The sequence below is a fragment of the Rutilus rutilus genome, assembly GCF_951802725.1.
Source record: "Rutilus rutilus genome assembly, chromosome: 15".
NCBI lineage: Eukaryota > Metazoa > Chordata > Actinopteri > Cypriniformes > Leuciscidae > Rutilus > Rutilus rutilus.
This window is the reverse complement of record NC_140220.1, coordinates 36970983-36992834: the sequence shown is the minus strand read 5'-3', so window position 1 is coordinate 36992834 and position 21852 is coordinate 36970983. Positions and strand designations below refer to the sequence as shown.

The 21852-nt window shown below is 39.5% G+C and overlaps 2 protein-coding genes across 2 annotated transcripts in view; one reads left to right on the top strand and one right to left on the bottom strand.

Moving 5' to 3' along the window:
- The window catches only part of LOC311304860 (dynein axonemal intermediate chain 1-like), a 674193-nt gene that overhangs the window by 622929 nt on the left and 29412 nt on the right, over positions 1–21852 (top strand). The window lies entirely within an intron of this gene.
- Positions 11639–21852, bottom strand: part of LOC311304777 (dynein axonemal intermediate chain 1-like) — a gene marked incomplete at its 5' end in the record, with an annotated part of 21430 nt that continues 11216 nt past the window's right edge. Inside the window, 5 exons of the mRNA XM_084432011.1 lie at positions 11639–13789; positions 16526–16664; positions 18770–18952; positions 21150–21249; positions 21814–21852. The exon at positions 21814–21852 is cut by the window's right edge and continues 113 nt beyond it. Coding sequence (XP_084288137.1) covers positions 16596–16664; positions 18770–18952; positions 21150–21249; positions 21814–21852 — 391 coding nt within the window. The 3' untranslated portion in view covers positions 11639–13789; positions 16526–16595. The remainder of the gene's footprint in view (positions 13790–16525; positions 16665–18769; positions 18953–21149; positions 21250–21813) is intronic.

The following is a 21852-nucleotide window of genomic DNA, read 5'->3' as shown; positions in this document are numbered from 1 at the left end:
CGACGAGCTATCACGAGCTGTGCTTCCGGGAGAATGGCGACTCCACCCCCAGGTGGTTCAGCTGATTTGGAGAGAGTTCGGGGAGGCTCAGGTAGACCTGTTTGCCTCCTCAGAGACCTCCCACCTCCAGCTGTTTTACTCCCTGACCGAGGGAACACTCGGCACGGACGCACTGGCACACAGCTGGTCCTGGGGCCTTCGCAAATATGCGTTTCCCCCAGTGAGCCTACTTGTACAGACCCTGTGCAAAGTCAGGGAGAACGAGGAGCAGGTCCTTCTGGTGGCTCCCTATTGGCCCACCCGGACTTGGTTCCCAGAACTCATGCTCCTCGTGACAGTCCCTCCTTGGCCCATTCCTCTGAGGAAGGATCTTTTGACTCAGAGACGGGGCACCCTATGGCACCCGCGTCCGGACCTCTGGAAACTCCATGTCTGGTCCCTGGACGGGACGCGGAGGTTCTAGGCGACTTACCCCCAGAGGTACTTAACACCATCACTTCTGCGCGAGCGCCGTCTACGAGACGTGCGTACGCCCTGAAGTGGAACCTGTTCGTCGAGTGGTGTTCTTCTCGCAGAGAGGACCCCCAAAGATGTTCGATAGGGTCAGTGCTTTCCTTCTTGCGGCAAGGGTTGGAGCGAAGGCTGTCTTCCTCCACCCTCAAAGTACATGCTGCCAACCACATAGATGGCAAAACAGTTGGAAAGCTCGACCTGGTTGTCAGGTTCCTTAGGGGAGCGAGACGATTAAATCCTCCTCGCCCCCCCTCTATACCCTCTTGGGACCTTTCCCTGGTGCTTCGAGCACTTCAGGATGCTCCCTTTGAGCCTTTGCAGTCAGCAGACTTAAAGCTTCTCTCCTCGAAGACTTTGCTGCTGATTGCACTGGCCTCGATCAAGAGGGTAGGGGACCTGCAAGCATTTTCGGTCGACGAATCGTGCCTAGAGTTCGGTCCGGGTGACAACCATGTTGTACTGAGACCCCGGCCTGGCTATGCGCCCAAGGTTCCTACCACTCCCTTTAGAGATCAGGTAGTGAACCTGCAAGCGCTGCCCCTGGAGGAGGCAGACCCAGCCCTGGCTTTGCTCTGTCCCGTTCGCGCTCTGCGTATGTACATGGACAGAACTCAAAGCGTCAGGACCTCAGACCAGCTCTTTGTCTGTTACGGAGGCCAGCAGAAGGGAAAGGCTGTCTCCAAGCAGAGGATGGCCCACTGGAAAGTGGATGCCATCGCCTTGGCTTACCAAGCTCAAGGCGTGCCCTGCCCGCTCAGGTTGCATGCACACTCCACGAGAGGCATTGCATCCTCATGGGCGTTGGCACGTGGCTCCTCACTAACAGATATCTGTAGAGCTGCGGGCTGGGAGACACCTAACACGTTCGTTAGATACTATAGCCTACATGTAGAGCCCGTGTCCTCCCGTGTTCTCACCCTAAACGGGTAGAGGCACTGTGAGTACCGGCTCTGTCGGCTTGCTGCATCCTACTGTGCATCCTTATTGCTCCAGAGTCAAACCTGTTGAGTCCTCCAACACCCTCGGCCACGACGTACGTCGAGAGTGACCGACCGATAAGGGAACGTCTCGGTTACATATGGTAACCCTCGTTACCTGAGGGAGGGAACGGAGACGTACGTCCCATCGCCACATCTGCTGCTACCCGCCGGGGCGACCAGCTTTTCAGGCTTGGCTCCTCAGCAAAAAACTGAAGTGCAATCGCACCAGCTGCTCGTTAAATACCTGCACAGCTGATGCAAATGATTATGTATTGTGTATTGAATGTGTATTGGCTTGTTTTAGTTTCACTCGAAGTAGATTGGCCTCTCTAGCGAGATTCCTATCTGTCGTTCACCACGACGTACGTCGAGAGTGACCGACCGATAAGGGAACTCAATATTACGACAGAAACTTTTAACTCTCTCTTTTCCAGCACTTTAGACACAGTTGCTCCGTTGCGCTTAAAGAAGATTAAAGAAAATAGTCCAACGCCGTGGTACAACGAGCGCACTCGGGCCCTTAAGAGAGCAGCCAGAAAAATGGAGCGCAACTGGAAGCAAACAAAACTAGAGGTATTTCGCATTTCATGGAAAGAGAGCTCGATTGCATACAGAGAGGCCTTAAAAGCTGCTAGATCTGCTCATTTTTCAACCCTATTAGAAGAAAATAAACAAAACCCTAGGTATTTATTTCAAACAGTGGCTAAACTAACGAAAAATAAAGCTTCAAGCCCAGAAGTTTCCAAGCAGCACAGCAGTAATGACTTTATGAACTTCACTTACAAGATTGGTAATATCAGGGAGAAAATGATTACTATGCAACTGTCTACTACAGTATCGCATCAGGGAGTGCATTGTAGTATCCCTAAGGAAAAATTCGATTCATTCATTGCTATAGCAGAGGAAGAATTCGCTAAACTCGTTAAATCATCTAAATAGACATGTATGATAGACCCTATACCGACTAAGCTACTGAAAGAGATGCTTCAAGAGGTCATAGATCCTCTTTTTAATATCATTAATTCATCTTTGTCATTAGGATATGTACCAAAACTTTTAAGCTTGCTATGATTAAACCGCTTGTTAAAAAAACGCAACTTGATCGTACAGAATTAGTCAATTACAGGCTGATCTCAAATCTATCTTTTCTGTCAAAGATACTAGAAAAGGCGGTATCCTCACAACTATGTTCCTTTTTAGAAAGAAATGGTATCTGCGAGGATTTTCAGTCAGGATTTAGACCATACCATAGTACTGAGACTGCTCTCATTAGAGTTACAAATGATTTGCTCTTATCATCCGATCGTGGTTGTATCTCGCTATTAGTGTTACTCGATCTTAGTGCTGCATTTCATACTATTGGCAACAACATTTTTTTAAATAGACTCGAAAATGATGTTGGCATTAGTGGAATTGCATTAGCATGGTTTAAATCATACTTATCTGATCGGTATCAGTTTGTAGCAGTAAATGAATTGATGTCTTATCGATCACAAGTTCAGTATGGTGTACCACAAGGCTCAGTACTAGGACCGTTGCTGTATGCTACCCTTGGGAGATATCATTAGGAAGCATGGAATTAGTTTTCACTGTTATGCTGATGATACTCAGCTCTATATTTCTTGACGCCCTGACGAAAAACCAATTCACAAAATTAATGGAATGCATAGCTGATATAAAAAACTGGATGACTAGTAATTTCCTACTACTAAATTCTAATTATTGGACAAAAATAACGAAAAAGGTGCATTGGGATTGGCATTTAAAGACATTCTTAACTCTACTGGAGTTAGACAACACGTGTCAGGACCTACTCGTTGTCGTAATCATACCCTAGATCTAATATTATCACACAGAATCAATGTTGATGCCATTGAAATTCTGCAGTAGAGCGATGACATCTCAGATCATTATCTAGTCTCGTGTAAACTTCATTTAGCCAAGGCTGCAAAGCCAACTCTGTGTTACAAATATGTTAGACCTATCACTTCTGCCACTAACGATTGTTTTATTAATAAACTTCCTGATCAGTTTCATCATCTCAGCATCCCAGATAGCTTAGAAGAACTCGATATTACGACAGAAACTTTTAACTCTCTTTTCCAGCACTTTAGACACAGTTGCTCCGTTGCGCTTAAAGAAGATTAAAGAAAGTAGTCCAACGCCGTGGTACAACGAGCGCACTCAGGCCCTTAAGAGAGCAGCCAGAAAAATGGAGCGCAACTGGAAGCAAACAAAACTAGAGGTATTTCGCATTTCATGGAAAGAGAGCTCGATTGCATACAGAGAGGCCTTAAAAGCTGCTAGATCTGCTCATTTTTCAACCCTATTAGAAGAAAATAAAAAAAACCTAGGTATTTATTTGAAACAGTGGCTAAACTAACGAAAAATAAAGCTTCAAGCCCAGAAGTTTCCAAGCAGCACAGCAGTAATGACTTTATGAACTTCTTCACTTACAAGATTGGTAATATCAGGGAGAAAATTATTACTATGCAACTGTCTACTACAGTATCGCATCAGGGAGTGCATTGTAGTATCCCTAAGGAAAAATTCGATTCATTCATTGCTATAGCAGAGGAAGAATTCGCTAAACTTGTTAAATCATCTAAATAGACAACATGTATGATAGACCCTATACCGACTAAGCTACTGAAAGAGATGCTTCCAGAGGTCATAGATCCTCTTTTTAATATCATTAATTCATCTTTGTCATTAGGATATGTACCAAAACTTTTAAGCTTGCTAAGATTAAACCGCTTGTTAAAAAAACGCAACTTGATCGTACAGAATTAGTCAATTACAGGCTGATCTCAAATCTATCTTTTCTGTCAAAGATACTAGAAAAGGCGGTATCCTCACAACTATGTTCCTTTTTAGAAAGAAATGGTATCTGCGAGGATTTTCAGTCAGGATTTAGACCATACCATAGTACTGAGACTGCTCTCATTAGAGTTACAAATGATTTGCTCTTATCATCCGATCGTGGTTGTATCTCGGTATTAGTGTTACTCGATCTTAGTGCTGCATTTCATACTATTGGCAACAACATTTTTTTAAATAGACTCGAAAATGATGTTGGCATTAGTGGAATTGCATTAGCATGGTTTAAATCATACTTATCTGACCGTTATCAGTTTGTAGCAGTAAATTAATTGATGTCTTATCGATCACAAGTTCAGTATGGTGTACCACAAGGCTCAGTACTAGGACCGTTGCTGTATGCTACCCTTGGGAGATATCATTAGGAAGCATGGAATTAGTTTTCACTGTTATGCTGATGATACTCAGCTCTATATTTCTTGACGCCCTGACGAAAAACCAATTCACAAAATTAATGGAATGCATAGCTGATATAAAAAACTGGATGACTAGTAATTTCCTACTACTAAATTCTAAAGAAACAGAGATTATAATAATAATAATAATACTTCGTTACATTTATATAGCGCTTTTCTAGGTACTCAAAGCGCTTTACATGGAAGGGGGAATCTCCTCAACCACCACCGATGTGCAGCATCCACCTGGATGATGCGACGGCAGCCATATGGCGCCAGAACGCCCACCACACACCAGCATACTGGTGGAGAGGAGACAGTGATGAAGCCAATCAGTATATGGGGATGATTAGGAGGCCATGATGGACAGAGGCCAAGGGGCAAATTTGGCCAGGATGCCGGGGTTAAACCCCTACTCTTTTTCGAAGGATATCCTGGGATTTTTAATGACCACAGAGAGTCAGGACCTCGGTTTAACGTCTCATCCGAAGGACGGTGCTCTTTGACAGTATAGTGTCCCCATCACTACACTGGGGTGTTAGGACCCACACAGACCACAGGGTGAGCACCCCCTGCTGGCCTCATTAACACCTCTTCCAGCAGCAACCTGGTTTTCTCAGGAGTCTCCCATCCAAGATTCTAATTATTGGACAAAAAACGTCCTCACGTTATTACGTCTAACTAATAGAATACTGTCTAACACTTGATGGCTGCTCTGTCGAGTCTTCATCGTTGGTTAGGAACCTGGGTGTAATTTTTGATACCAATCTTTCATTTGAAAGTCACGTGTCTAGTATCTGATAAACCCTGATAGTATCTTTTCTGTCAAAGATACTAGAAAAGGTGGTATCCTCACAACTATGTTCCTTTTTAGAAAGAAATGGTATCTGCGAGGATTTTCAGTCAGGATTTAGACCATACCATAGTACTGAGACTGCTCTCATTAGAGTTACAAATGATTTGCTCTTATCATCCGATCGTGGTTGTATCTCGCTATTAGTGTTACTCGATCTTAGTGCTGCATTTCATACTATTGGCAACAACATTTTTTTAAATAGACTCGAAAATGATGTTGGCATTAGTGGAATTGCATTAGCATGGTTTAAATCATACTTATCTGACCGTTATCAGTTTGTAGCAGTAAATGAAGAGATGTCTTATCGATCACAAGTTCAGTATGGTGTACCACAAGGCTCAGTACTAGGACCGTTGCTGTATGCTACCCTTGGGAGATATCATTAGGAAGCATGGAATTAGTTTTCACTGTTATGCTGATGATACTCAGCTCTATATTTCTTGACGCCCTGACGAAACTTACCAATTCACAAAATTAACGGAATGCATAGCTGATATAAAAAACTGGATGATTAATAATTTCCTACTACTAAAAACAAAAAACAAAACTGAGATTCTAATTATTGGACAAAAAACTTCCTCAATTAATAACCTAGAATACTGTCTAACACTTGATGGCTGCTCTGTAGAGTCTTCATCGTTGGTTAGGAACCTGGGTGTGCTCTTTGATACCAATCTTTCATTTGAAAGTCACGTGTCTAGTATCTGATAAATCCTGATAGTATCTTTTCTGTCAAAGATACTAGAAAAGGTGGTATCCTCACAACTATGTTCCTTTTTAGAAAGAAATGGTATCTGCGAGGATTTTCAGTCAGGATTTAGACCATACCATAGTACTGAGACTGCTCTCATTAGAGTTACAAATGATTTGCTCTTATCATCCGATCGTGGTTGTATCTCGCTATTAGTGTTACTCGATCTTAGTGCTGCATTTCATACTATTGGCAACAACATTTTTTTAAATAGACTCGAAAAATGATGTTGGCATTAGTGGAATTGCATTAGCATGGTTTAAATCATACTTATCTGACCATTATCAGTTTGTAGCAGTAAATGAAGAGATGTCTTATCGATCACAAGTTCAGTATGGTGTACCACAAGGCTCAGTACTAGGACCGTTGCTGTATGCTACCCTTGGGAGATATCATTAGGAAGCATGGAATTAGTTTTTACTGTTATGCTGATGATACTCAGCTCTATATTTCTTGACGCCCTGACGAAAAACCAATTCACACAATTAATGGAATGCATAGCTGATATAAAAAACTGGATGACTAGTAATTTCCTACTACTAAATTCTAATTATTGGACAAAAATAACGAAAAAGGTGCATTGGGATTGGCATTTAAAGACATTCTTAACTCTACTGGAGTTAGACAACACGTGTCAGACCTACTCGTTGTCGTAATCATACCCTAGATCTAATATTATCACACAGAATCAATGTTGATGCCATTGAAATTCTGCAGTAGAGCGATGACATCTCAGATCATTATCTAGTCTCGTGTAAACTTCATTTAGCCAAGGCTGCAAAGCCAACTCTGTGTTACAAATATGTTAGACCTATCACTTCTGCCACTAACGATTGTTTTATTAATAAACTTCCTGATCAGTTTCATCATCTCAGCATCCCAGATAGCTTAGAAGAACTCGATATTACGACAGAAACTTTTAACTCTCTTTTCCAGCACTTTAGACACAGTTGCTCCGTTGCGCTTAAAGAAGATTAAAGAAAGTAGTCCAACGCCGTGGTACAACGAGCGCACTCAGGCCCTTAAGAGAGCAGCCAGAAAAATGGAGCGCAACTGGAAGCAAACAAAACTAGAGGTATTTCGCATTTCATGGAAAGAGAGCTCAATTGCATACAGAGAGGCCTTAAAAGCTGCTAGATCTGCTCATTTTTCAACCCTATTAGAAGAAAATGAAAAAAACCTAGGTATTTATTTGAAACAGTGGCTAAACTAACGAAAAATAAAGCTTCAAGCCCAGAAGTTTCCAAGCAGCACAGCAGTAATGACTTTATGAACTTCTTCACTTACAAGATTGGTAATATCAGGGAGAACATTATTACTATGCAACTGTCTACTACAGTATCGCATCAGGGAGTGCATTGTAGTATCCCTAAGGAAAAATTCGATTCATTCATTGCTATAGCGGAGGAAGAATTCGCTAAACTTGTTAAATCATCTAAATAGACAACATGTATGATAGACCCTATACCGACTAAGCTACTGAAAGAGATGCTTCCAGAGGTCATAGATCCTCTTTTTAATATCATTAATTCATCTTTGTCATTAGGATATGTACCAAAACTTTTAAGCTTGCTAAGATTAAACCGCTTGTTAAAAAAACGCAACTTGATCGTACAGAATTAGTCAATTACAGGCTGATCTCAAATCTATCTTTTCTGTCAAAGATACTAGAAAAGGCGGTATCCTCACAACTATGTTCCTTTTTAGAAAGAAATGGTATCTGCGAGGATTTTCAGTCAGGATTTAGACCATACCATAGTACTGAGACTGCTCTCATTAGAGTTACAAATGATTTGCTCTTATCATCCGATCGTGGTTGTATCTCGCTATTAGTGTTACTCGATCTTAGTGCTGCATTTCATACTATTGGCAACAACATTTTTTTAAATAGACTCAAAAATGATGTTGGCATTAGTGGAATTGCATTAGCATGGTTTAAATCATACTTATCTGACCGTTATCAGTTTGTAGCAGTAAATGAATTGATGTCTTATCGATCACAAGTTCAGTATGGTGTACCACAAGGCTCAGTACTAGGACCGTTGCTGTATGCTACCCTTGGGAGATATCATTAGGAAGCATGGAATTAGTTTTCACTGTTATGCTGATGATACTCAGCTCTATATTTCTTGACGCCCTGACGAAAAACCAATTCACAAAATGAATGGAATGCATAGCTGATATAAAAAACTGAATGACTAGTAATTTCCTACTACTAAATTCTAAAGAAACAGAGATTATAATAATAATAATACTTCGTTACATTTATATAGCGCTTTTCTAGGTACTCAAAGCACTTTACATGGAAGGGGGAATCTCCTCAACCACCACCGATGTGTAGCATCCACCTGGATGATGCGACGGCAGCCATATGGCGCCAGAACGCCCACCACACACCAGCATACTGGTGGAGAGGAGACAGTGATGAAGCCAATCAGTATATGGGGATGATTAGGAGGCCATGATGGACAGAGGCCAAGGGGCAAATTTGGCCAGGATGCCGGGGTTAAACCCCTACTCTTTTTCGAAGGACATCCTGGGATTTTTAATGACCACAGAGAGTCAGGACCTCGGTTTAACGTCTCATCCGAAGGACGGTGCTCTTTGACAGTATAGTGTCCCCATCACTACACTGGGGTGTTAGGACCCACACAGACCACAGGGTGAGCACCCCCTGCTGGCCTCATTAACACCTCTTCCAGCAGCAACCTGGTTTTCTCAGGAGTCTCCCATCCAAGATTCTAATTATTGGACAAAAAACGTCCTCACGTTATTACGTCTAACTAATAGAATACTGTCTAACACTTGATGGCTGCTCTGTCGAGTCTTCATCGTTGGTTAGGAACCTGGGTGTGCTCTTTGATACCAATCTTTCATTTGAAAGTCACGTGTCTAGTATCTGATAAACCCTGATAGTATCTTTTCTGTCAAAGATACTAGAAAAGGTGGTATCCTCACAACTATGTTCCTTTTTAGAAAGAAATGGTATCTGCGAGGATTTTCAGTCAGGATTTAGACCATACCATAGTACTGAGACTGCTCTCATTTAGAGTTACAAATGATTTGCTCTTATCATCCGATCGTGGTTGTATCTCGCTATTAGTGTTACTCAATCTTAGTGCTGCATTTCATACTATTGGCAACAACATTTTTTTAAATAGACTCGAAAAATGATGTTGGCATTAGTGGAATTGCATTAGCATGGTTTAAATCATACTTATCTGACCGTTATCAGTTTGTAGCAGTAAATGAAGAGATGTCTTATCGATCACAAGTTCAGTATGGTGTACCACAAGGCTCAGTACTAGGACCGTTGCTGTATGCTACCCTTGGGAGATATCATTAGGAAGCATGGAATTAGTTTTTACTGTTATGCTGATGATACTCAGCTCTATATTTCTTGACGCCCTGACGAAAAACCAATTCACAAAATTAATGGAATGCATAGCTGATATAAAAAACTGGATGACTAGTAATTTCCTACTACTAAATTCTAAAAAAACAGAGATTATAATAATAATAATAATACTTCGTTACATTTATATAGCGCTTTTCTAGGTACTCAAAGCGCTTTACATGGAATGGGGAATCTCCTCAACCACCACCGATGTGCAGCATCCACCTGGATGATGCGACGGCAGCCATATGGCGGCAGAACGCCCACCACACACCAGCATACTGGTGGAGAGGAGACAGTGATGAAGCCAATCAGTATATGGGGATGATTAGGAGGCCATGATGGACAGAGGCCAAGGGGCAAATTTGGCCAGGATGCCGGGGTTAAACCCCTACTCTTTTTCGAAGGACATCCTGGGATTTTTAATGACCACAGAGAGTCAGGACCTCGGTTTAACGTCTCATCCGAAGGACGGTGCTCTTTGACAGTATAGTGTCCCCATCACTACACTGGGGTGTTAGGACCCACACAGACCACAGGGTGAGCACCCCCTGCTGGCCTCATTAACACCTCTTCCAGCAGCAACCTGGTTTTCTCAGGAGTCTCCCATCCAAGATTCTAATTATTGGACAAAAAACGTCCTCACGTTATTACGTCTAACTAATAGAATACTGTCTAACACTTGATGGCTGCTCTGTCGAGTCTTCATTGTTGGTTAGGAACCTGGGTGTGCTCTTTGATACCAATCTTTCATTTGAAAGTCACATGTCTAGTATCTGATAAATCCTGATAGTATCTTTTCTGTCAAAGATACTAGAAAAGGTGGTATCCTCACAACTATGTTCCTTTTTAGAAAGAAATGGTATCTGCGAGGATTTTCAGTCAGGATTTAGACCATACCATAGTACTGAGACTGCTCTCATTAGAGTTACAAATGATTTGCTCTAATCATCCGATCGTGGTTGTATCTCGCTATTAGTGTTACTCGATCTTAGTGCTGCATTTCATACTATTGGCAACAACATTTTTTTAAATAGACTCGAAAATGATGTTGGCATTAGTGGAATTGCATTAGCATGGTTTAAATCATACTTATCTGACCGTTATCAGTTTGTAGCAGTAAATGAAGAGATGTCTTATCGATCACAAGGTCAGTATGGTGTACCACAAGGCTCAGTACTAGGACCGTTGCTGTATGCTACCCTTGGGAGATATCATTAGGAAGCATGGAATTAGTTTTCACTGTTATGCTGATGATACTCAGCTCTATATTTCTTGACGCCCTGACGAAACTTACCAATTCACAAAATTAACGGAATGCATAGCTGATATAAAAAACTGGATGATTAATAATTTCCTACTACTAAATAAAAATAAAAAAACTGAGATTCTAATTATTGGACAAAAAACTTCCTCAATTAATAACCTAGAATACTGTCTAACACTTGATGGCTGCTCTGTAGAGTCTTCATCGTTGGTTAGGAACCTGGGTGTGCTCTTTGATACCAATCTTTCATTTGAAAGTCACGTGTCTAGTATCTGATAAATCCTGATGGTATCTTTTCTGTCAAAGATACTAGAAAAGGCGGTATCCTCACAACTATGTTCCTTTTTAGAAAGAAATGGTATCTGCGAGGATTTTCAGTCAGGATTTAGACCATACCATAGTACTGAGACTGCTCTCATTAGAGTTACAAATGATTTGCTCTTATCATCCGATCGTGGTTGTATCTCGCTATTAGTGTTACTCGATCTTAGTGCTGCATTTCATACTATTGGCAACAAATTTTTTTTAAATAGACTCGAAAATGATGTTGGCATTAGTGGAATTGCATTAGCATGGTTTAAATCATACTTATCTGACCGTTATCAGTTTGTAGCAGTAAATGAATTGATGTCTTATCGATCACAAGTTCAGTATGGTGTACCACAAGGCTCAGTACTAGGACCGTTGCTGTATGCTACCCTTGGGAGATATCATTAGGAAGCATGGAATTAGTTTTCACTGTTATGCTGATGATACTCAGCTCTATATTTCTTGACGCCCTGACGAAAAACCAATTCACACAATTAATGGAATGCATAGCTGATATAAAAAACTGGATGACTAGTAATTTCCTACTACTAAATTCTAAAAAAACAGAGATTATAATAATAATAATAATACTTCGTTACATTTATATAGCGCTTTTCTAGGTACTCAAAGCGCTTTACATGGAAGGGGGAATCTCCTCAACCACCACCGATGTGCAGCATCCACCTGGATGATGCGACGGCAGCCATATGGCGCCAGAACGCCCACCACACACCAGCATACTGGTGGAGAGGAGACAGTGATGAAGCCAATCAGTATATGGGGATGATTAGGAGGCCATGATGGACAGAGGCCAAGGGGCAAATTTGGCCAGGATGCCGGGGTTAAACCCCTACTCTTTTTCGAAGGACATCCTGGGATTTTTAATGACCACAGAGAGTCAGGACCTCGGTTTAACGTCTCATCCGAAGGACGGTGCTCTTTGACAGTATAGTGTCCCCATCACTACACTGGGGTGTTAGGACCCACACAGACCACAGGGTGAGCACCCCCTGCTGGCCTCATTAACACCTCTTCCAGCAGCAACCTGGTTTTCTCAGGAGTCTCCCATCCAAGATTCTAATTATTGGACAAAAAACGTCCTCACGTTATTACGTCTAACTAATAGAATACTGTCTAACACTTGATGGCTGCTCTGTCGAGTCTTCATTGTTGGTTAGGAACCTGGGTGTGCTCTTTGATACCAATCTTTCATTTGAAAGTCACATGTCTAGTATCTGATAAATCCTGATAGTATCTTTTCTGTCAAAGATACTAGAAAAGGTGGTATCCTCACAACTATGTAGAAATGGTATCTACGAGGATTTTCAGTCAGGATTTAGACCATACCATAGTACTGAGACTGCTCTCATTAGAGTTACAAATGATTTGCTCTTATCATCCGATCGTGGTTGTATCTCGCTATTAGTGTTACTCGATCTTAGTGCTGCATTTCATACTATTGGCAACAACATTTTTTTAAATAGACTCGAAAATGATGTTGGCATTAGTGGAATTGCATTAGCATGGTTTAAATCATACTTATCTGACCGTTATCAGTTTGTAGCAGTAAATGAATTGATGTCTTATCGATCACAAGTTCAGTATGGTGTACCACAAGGCTCAGTACTAGGACCGTTGCTGTTCACTCTGTACATGCTACCCTTGGGAGATATCATTAGGAAGCATGGAATTAGTTTTCACTGTTATGCTGATGATACTCAGCTCTATAGTTCTTCACACCCTGACGAAACTTACCAATTCACAAAATTAACAGAATGCATAGCTGATATAAAAAACTGGATGACTAGTAATTTCCTACTACTAAATTCTAAAAAAACATAGATTCTAATTATTGGACAAAAAACGTCCTCACGTAATAATCTAGAATACTGTCTAACACTTGATGGCTGCTCTGTCGAGTCTTCATCGTTGGTTAGGAACCTGGGTGTGCTCTTTGATACCAATCTTTCATTTGAAAGTCACGTGTCTAGTGTCTAGTGTCTAATGTCAGCTAGTCTCTCCCCTGTGAAGGCCTCCCTCCCCTCCGTGGATATATCCCTCGAATGCATACTGCGGTCCCTTTTGTCTTGCTCTCTCGGATATTTCACCTGTTTCACCACCAAAAATTACTAATTATCTCCTTGGGAATGTCTGACACCGGTGCATACATACAGTAATAGACGTGCCAGGCGCGAAAGCTTGTCAGGCGTAGCAACAGTAACTAAGGAGGGAGAAATGGGGAGAAAGCTATGCAATAATCAGAAATATTATATATATCTTAAGCAAAGTAGGCCTACGTAACAAATGTGTACAAAGTTGCACAAGTTAGGCTACAAAGATACAGAATGCAATACGTCACATCATGCGCAGCGTCTCCTCCACTCGCACGCATCACTCCGGGCCTGCTGTGCTGTGTTGTGTAGCTTAAGTGCAACATGGAGCTTGAAGATGTAAAGAAAAAAATAAAACCGGTTCATGAGGAAACATTAAGTTCACTGAAAAACACACAGCAACAACGTGTTAACATACAGCATGAGACTGAACACACCAGTGCAGATCAGGTGAGGAGCCAGTACGAACACAAACTTTAAACATATTTCTAACAAGTGCACTAGAAGTACATTGGTAATAAATATATGCTTAGTTACATTTTTAAGAAATATGTTAAACACAAGCATACTTTTAGTGAATTTTTACTGTATTTAAAGAAAACATACTTATGTTGCTCTTACTTAAAGTACATTTTATGAGTACTTTGTGTAAGCACATAGCAAAATGATTAAGCTTTTAGTGTGTTTAAAATATATGTACTTTATGAACACTTCGGCCTACTTCAATATATTTTAGATATTTATGTATTTATCATTTTAATATTTTAATATTTTGAACAACTTATAATGTATTAGAAACATTTGTCAACTATTATTAAGCATTGCAATAAGCATACCTAAAATTAATGTTTTAGTCACTTTTACTTGTTTGCAGGCTACTTGTAAAAGGCTACTTAAAAGGCTGTTGTCCATTACATGATACGTTTGTACTACTGAAATTCCAACAAGGATTTCAACATCATATTATCATATTATCATAGATACATTTTCCAAAGATGTTTAAAAAAGTTTGTACTTGTTTAAATTCAAACAACAGCATAACACACGTGACTAGTCCTGACTGGTTCCAGAGCCGTTGAATGGTTGTGATTGGTTCTTATGATAATGAGTTCGCCTCGCACCTCACTCAGAGCTTACGTTTATCAGATATGCTGTGTGTGTGTATATGTTACTTGAATGTGATGGATTTAGAAGTCTAAATTTAAACTGTTAAAAATATAAAGAGCGATCGTGTCTCTTTAGAGGACTAGGAGGAAACCACGCGATTCATACGGATTAGGTGATGTTTTTTGCGATTTAACTTTCTAAAACGTGAAAAAGATTTGGTGAATCGTTTATCGGAGGGATGTAAATCTCTCAGGTTTCATTAAAATGCAGTTTTTTTTCTCGAAGATGAACGAAAGTCTTAAATGGTTTGGAACTACTTAAGGGTGAGTGATCATGACAGAATTTAGATTTTTATTTGGGTGGGGGGTTTGTTACTATTTAATAGAAAACGTAGTGTTGTTTTTAATTTTACCCAGCTTCTTCAGGTTTGCATGGCGTGTGACATTTGGAACCTCATTATATTGTGATTCTAGGTAAGATTTGTATTAAATGAATGTTACTTGTCTTGATCTTTGAAAAGTTTGAAAAAAAACCATGTTATGCACATAAAGTTACTTTGTCTTGAGATAACCAGCCAATTATGGTAGTGTGTGTTGATTGGTGTTCATGTCTGTTCAAGCTTAACAACCTTATTGCCTTTTTGATTACTTTCTAATATATATTTCTAATTACAAATAAGTACAAAGATTACATTGTTAAAAGGGATGCTTATAAGAGAGTATACATTTGAAACTGCTGAGTCTGAAGGGTTTTGATTATATCACCCACCAAGTACATTGTACTCAGCGTACTGTCATTCTTAAAAAGAAAACAAATCATTCATCATAATTTGCCTGCCTTATATGTGTATATATAATCTCTTTTTTTTGTAATGTACTTGTAACACATATAAAGTACACTTTAATATCACTAATCAAGCATGTAATTAGTCCCTACTACTATTACCTCCTAAGTATACTTAAAGTTGTTCCAATTTATTAACAAAAGTACACTAAATACACTTAAAGTTATGCTTTACTACAATTTAATTACTACTAAAATATACTTAGTACAAAATTAGTTGTTTCAAAATAGCACACTTCAATTTAACTAATCATTAACACACTTGAAGTATACTGATAATTAGTCTGGCTGCAAGTATACTTAGCATATAATTTTTTTCCACCAGGGCAACCTGTAAGTAGGACTAATTCTATTGATGTTTATATTTTCTACCGGTGTTCAAAATACTTAGTTTTGAGTTTTATATTGTATAGTTCTCCTGCTAACTGGATAACTCACGTTATTATTCTTACTGAAATATTTCTGCTAATCAGCTGTGGGCCTCTATTACCTAAAGCTGTGTCAATTAATCCTGTTGTAGGAGACTCCGAACAACATTAGGAGCCTTTAAAGTAGCATAATAGGGGCCCTTTAAGGACAAGCGGCAGCATGTTTAGTATTAGGCTACTGTCACTTTAAGACCGGTACGCATCTAATATACATGCATATAACAGGCACTCGATTTTCTCTCAAATATTTGCTTTCACTTTAGACATAACCAACTGTAACCAATGTAAAGCTTGTGTGTATTTGACAGTATTAGCACAATAAGACTAGAAAGATAACTTAGTCCAGTATCCAGGCGCTGTTTGACAGGCTTTTAGTGCCTGTGAGCTTTGGGTGTATGCGAATTAAATGTTTAACCGGCAAGGCTTTCAATCACATGCAAATAACGAACTTTTGTGAATGGCAGTGTCCCGTGACTGTAACTCTACCTCTGCCTTAACATGTGATGCGAATGTAACAGAACTGCAACTGATTGAATGTGCGCAGTAACACGATACTACAACATTTGTTCAAAAGCAGATCGTGGAGACATTTTAATTGTCCACGATCAAATATTGTGATATTGCACACCCCCATGTGTCCCACTGTTATTTCTGCATACATGTGAGTATTGATTTGTACTAATGTTACCTGTCAGGTTGTTCTGTGCAGACGCATCTCCTCGTCGTCGTCGTCCTCATCTAGGATAGGGCGTTCTTCCTTATTTGTATTTGTTTCCTGCCTCTTCAGTTCCTCTTGGTTCCTCTTGGTAAGAATCAAAGATTTCTGACTGCAGAAAGAGCAGGGCATGCTAACATTAAACATGTCCGTATTCACAATAATACAAGAATAGTTCTGTTTTACTGCAAGTATTAGGGGTGGCACGGTACATGAAAAAACATCCGAACCGTTCGGTTCGCTTGTCTCGGTTCGGTGCGTGTGTGCGTCGCACGGTTCTCGTGCCCGTGCTAATACAATGCTAAATCATAAATCAGATGCATGTAGAATAACATTATGATGTCCAGCAATCGATTTAAATAGTACACTGGGTTTATTTAGACATTTAATGAGATCTACTCCAATATGTTGTTTTTTCACGTGAATAAATACATAGGTCGACTGTTTCACAAATGTAGCCTACTTTAATGGTCCAGTGGCAGAACTCTTGCCAAGCGTGTCATAGGTTCATCAAAACTGATTATGTTTATCAGTGGTTGTATATCAAGCAGGGACAGATTGTGTGAATTTTGCTTTGTGATTTCACCGGAACGAATAGAGAGTCTCCTCAACGGACTGAAGCGCGCGTCCGAGTGAAGACTGCGGCGTGTGCGCGAGCCACAAGAGAACACTGTATCAGCGCCACTGATCACAGCGGCAACGAGCACTTTGATCACTTGATTAAAAAAACTAATTTCAGCGCTAGATTGCTTCTTATTTAACAAGCGAACGAAACGAATAATTTGCTAGTTAACTGGAGATGTTTTATTTATTTGTATTGGTACATCCGTGATACGAACCGAACCGTGGGTTTGTGAACCGTGCCACCCCTAGCAGGTATACCACAAAAAATGCTCAAAATTATTTACTGGCAAGATTTTCTCACCCGACTGGCATTAGCTGAGAAGTTTGCATAAAAAGGCTCGGGCTTACAAGCTACATCATTTAAAAAAGCAAAGTGCAGTTGGTTATGCATAAACTGAAAATACAGAAAACCTACTAAGTCTTCTGGGCTCAACATTAAGCCGTGTCATGTGCTTGTCCTTTGGAAAAGTCAATCACTGCCTTTCTTAATTGTCAGAGTATTTTTGGTGGTGTAAATATAATTTATTCTGAAGCAATATTCTCATCAGTGTTCTACCGGTGTTTACATAGCCTACTTAAATCTGCATATTTGTGACATTTGCATTTACCCCCAGGGCGTTATTTGCCTTTATAAAGGCCATTTTTTTTTATTTCTTATTTTATTGGCCTTATTAAATGAATGCATCCTCTTTCATATCACATTCTTACATTTGATCAACAAATTCAGTTTTGGTGAAGACACTCTAGGGCTGTTCAATCAAATAAAAAAATTTACACTGAAACATTACAACTGCAGTAAATAATGTAATGAGACTGATGTTTTAAATAAATGTTTGAATATACAAATAAAAAATGCAATGATGCTTTAAACATGAAACTAAAGTGCCAATAGGTGGCGGCAAGTGACCGTCTTAATGAGTGAGTCATTGAGTCATTAATTCAAACGATTCGTTCAAAATGCCGAAACATTAGAAACACAGCGCTGAGTGTTTTCCTTTGGAACTATTTTCGTCGGTGAAATAGAACACAAACAGTCATTGTGACACTGAAGACTGGAGTAAAGGATGCTGATATAAATATATAAAAAATATATATATACTTATATATTTAAAATATAACTTAACAAAACTATAACAAAACTTTGGAACAGTACTGTAGATTTGGAACCTGAATTATTCATTTGACTTTGTTCACTCTGGAATCACTGCAAAGCTTCAAGGACCTTCAGTCATGTAATTTATTTCTCTGCATCTATTTGTTCTGAAAGCCCTTTTCCCACAGTACATTCTTTCTGACTGATTTGTATCTGGAATTACTATGTTTATTGCCTGGCAAACAAATGATATTTAAATTTACGTTCAATACGTTAATGTGTTCCCGAAACATTCTCATCAAATGTCACTTAGTTAAACTGAGCCGTTCAGTAACTGGGTTGTGCCTGTGTTGTAAATGAATGTCTGAAGCGGTCACAAAGACGCAGATTTAGCAATTCAGCACATGAAGTATTCAGCACAGCAGTGATCGAAACAGCACTGATCGATTAAGCATGTGATTTCATTGGAGGCCTATACATGATATTAGTGCATCACTTACCGAAGGCTTCTTGCGGAGGTTGGGCGAGAGCTTGAGGCTGATGACATGGCCGTGGTCATCACCCACGATGATGAAGGGATGGACAGGGTTGAATTCGATTTTCAAAGGCCTTCTATCCTCTGACATCACTATTTGTTGGCAGAGAGCCTCATATTTGTTGACACTGAGGTCGAACACATGAACCTGTGAAAGAAATAGAAGAGGAGCGGGAAGTTGTAGTCTTTGTCATTTATGTAGTATCAGTTTATGTTTTGATGTTTTCAGTGTGAAGCAGACATTAGCACCTTTCTTGCTTTGGCTCTGAGTGTCAGCAAGCAAGATAATATATTTTTAGCAAGATAATATATTTCAAGATTTTAAAAAATGGCTTTTAAAAATCTGGTGCTTAAATTAGCGTCAATTCATCTTTTGCAGGGAGTTTGATTGACATGCGATCTGAGTCTGACCAATCAAAATCCACCATTTTTGTCCGATAAAGCAGTCAGGAGAGTTAGATTAACGTCGGTGGATTTGAACTCGGCTTTAACTGAGGCAATCTTTCACGACACATTAAAGAGCCACAAAACGGTCGGCCTATTTATTGTTTTAATATTTTTTGACTGACCAAATTTGAAAGTTGAGACTTTGTTTCATATTAAATATCACCTGCTCGGTCCTGTCTTATAGCGCGTTGTCAGTGTCCTCTATTTTTCACTGCGTGAGAACATGGAATCCGAAAGTTTAAAAATAAAACTAATTCAAAATCAAAATATGAATAAAACTAAATAAAAAATGTAAATAACACTCCAGGTCTCCGCACCAGTCACGTACCTGAAAACTATGAAAGCCGTGTGACCGGCCAACCGGTAAAAAAAGAAGAAAAAAAGAAAATTACATTAAAGAAATGATTCCCTCTGATTTTCTGTTTCATTAATAAAGTTTGACTACTCGCAGCAGTCTCGCATGCGCTTAGAGCTCGTGTGAATTGCACGTATAAAATGAAGTTCACGAAGAGTTTTGAAGAGCACTGCGCTTCATGAAGAGTTTTTCTTTTGCGTGAAGAAGCCGTTCGCCGGAGATGTGTTAAAAGATATTTAGTTATAAGATATAAGATATTAGGCTACCGGTATAATAATCCTCCTGGCGCCGGGTCTGAGTGAGTAATTCTTACCTTTGTTCTTTGATTAACATTAATGACACTTTAAGACCGGCCGCTGCGGACAGAGACGCGATCTCACACGCGCCCCATCTTCTCACAAATCTCTACATTCATTTAAGACTTTATTTAAATCATTTAAGACTGCTCTTATGAGGACACTCGACAAAACGGACAGTTTGGCATAATTTGTGTGTTTGTTCAAGCCCGAAAGAGAACTCGATACTGACGCGCGTCTTTTCTGTGGGTCGTGTGTGTGTGTGTGTGTGTGTGTGTGTGTGTGTATTAGGCAGGACTTACAGCGCAGTCTCTTTAGTCTTGTCGCACTTGAATGGTTTAAAAGCATTCACATTAATAAGAGCGTGATGATCATACAACGCTAGTCAACGGATGACATAAAAAAACTGATACTGCGTTTTCTTTAAAAACAGTTGGTGGGCAAGTGATGAAAGCGATGTTGCGACTTAACACCGTGTAACACCGACTATCGTAGCAAGCCTAATATATATATATATTTAACTTTTAATACATATAAAGTATATTTGTCACATTTAGAATGACTTTCCCTTGAGGATGACAGAAGGAAGTCCAAAGCAAGCCAGATCAGGAAGGATTACATTTAAAGTCAATGTCAGAGCAATAGAGCAGATGGCAGCACACATGATGCTCGTGATATAGCCTATATTGAGCTGTTGTCATTATGTAACAGTTCAAATTAGCCCTCTGTTACTGTATGTCCTGAACCCTTTTCTCTTTGTTCTTTATTTTTTTTTTTTATCTTTATTTACTTTCTTACTTGCTTATTTACTTACAACAGAGACGCTCCTTTAGTTTCCATGGGATGATAGATATCTATTTTAAGAGCAGGAAATTATTACATTTGATTGCACTAATGATCACTTTTGGTTTTATGTTTTTTTGTTTAACCTGATTGTGTGTGTGTTTTACTCGCACAAGCAGAATGTGAGTGTTTGTGTGTGCTGATGCAGTCCCGCGCCGCTGGAAAGACGTCCCACTGTCAGCCTGCTGCTGTGTTTCATTAGCAATCATTACATGAAAAAAGTGCTTTAAGTGGAAGTATCCAGAAAGTTTCTATTTTAAGGTGAGGGATTATTAAATGTATTATTAATGTTATTATATTTATTACTTTTTTATTGTTATTATTATTATAAAAAAAGAAGAAAAAAGGATTTTATCATATTGTGGATTTTACCATTGTGTTTGTATTAGAGGTTGGCTGTTTACCTTTCCATCACTGGTGATAGCAGCAAAGACAGTGGAGGAGTATGGAGCCCAGGCCACATCTGTCACATTAGCTCTCAGGTCAAAGGTGAACAAAGGAGACCTGGAAGAGTAAGTATTGTTACTGGAATAGTAGAATACTTCAGATGAGCTACTACTCAGTCAAAACCATATACAAGCTTCTATACAACTTGCCCCAGACTTTCATTGTAAATGCAGTCATGTAAACAATCTATGTTTGATTTCACAAACTGAGGGGCAAGTCAAAATTGTTGTCTGTGGTGTCACAGGATGCTGAAAAGTCTACTGTAAAATCTATTCGGTCAACTTGTAATATATGAACACACTTCTAATTGCTTATCCTGCCGTTGCAGATCCTACAAACACTTCAGAGGGTAAAGCTCTATACACCTTTTTTTTTTTTCAATGCAAGAGTGGCGTAGTCATTTGTAAATTGAATGTGTCTGGCTACTAACACGTACACAAAATGTGCAGTCAAGAGAAAGATTCATTCATTATTATTAACTCAAAGTTGTCTTTTTGCGGAACATAGACAGACTAATTGATTTGTCAAATTTACAATTAAGACATTTAAATTAAGACAACTGAAGGATAAGTTGGAAAAGGCTGCTGTAGATATAGTGCTACAGGGAATAAGTGCTCATACTTAATTCTCTCATCCCAAATTTTCACCATGTCATCCAAG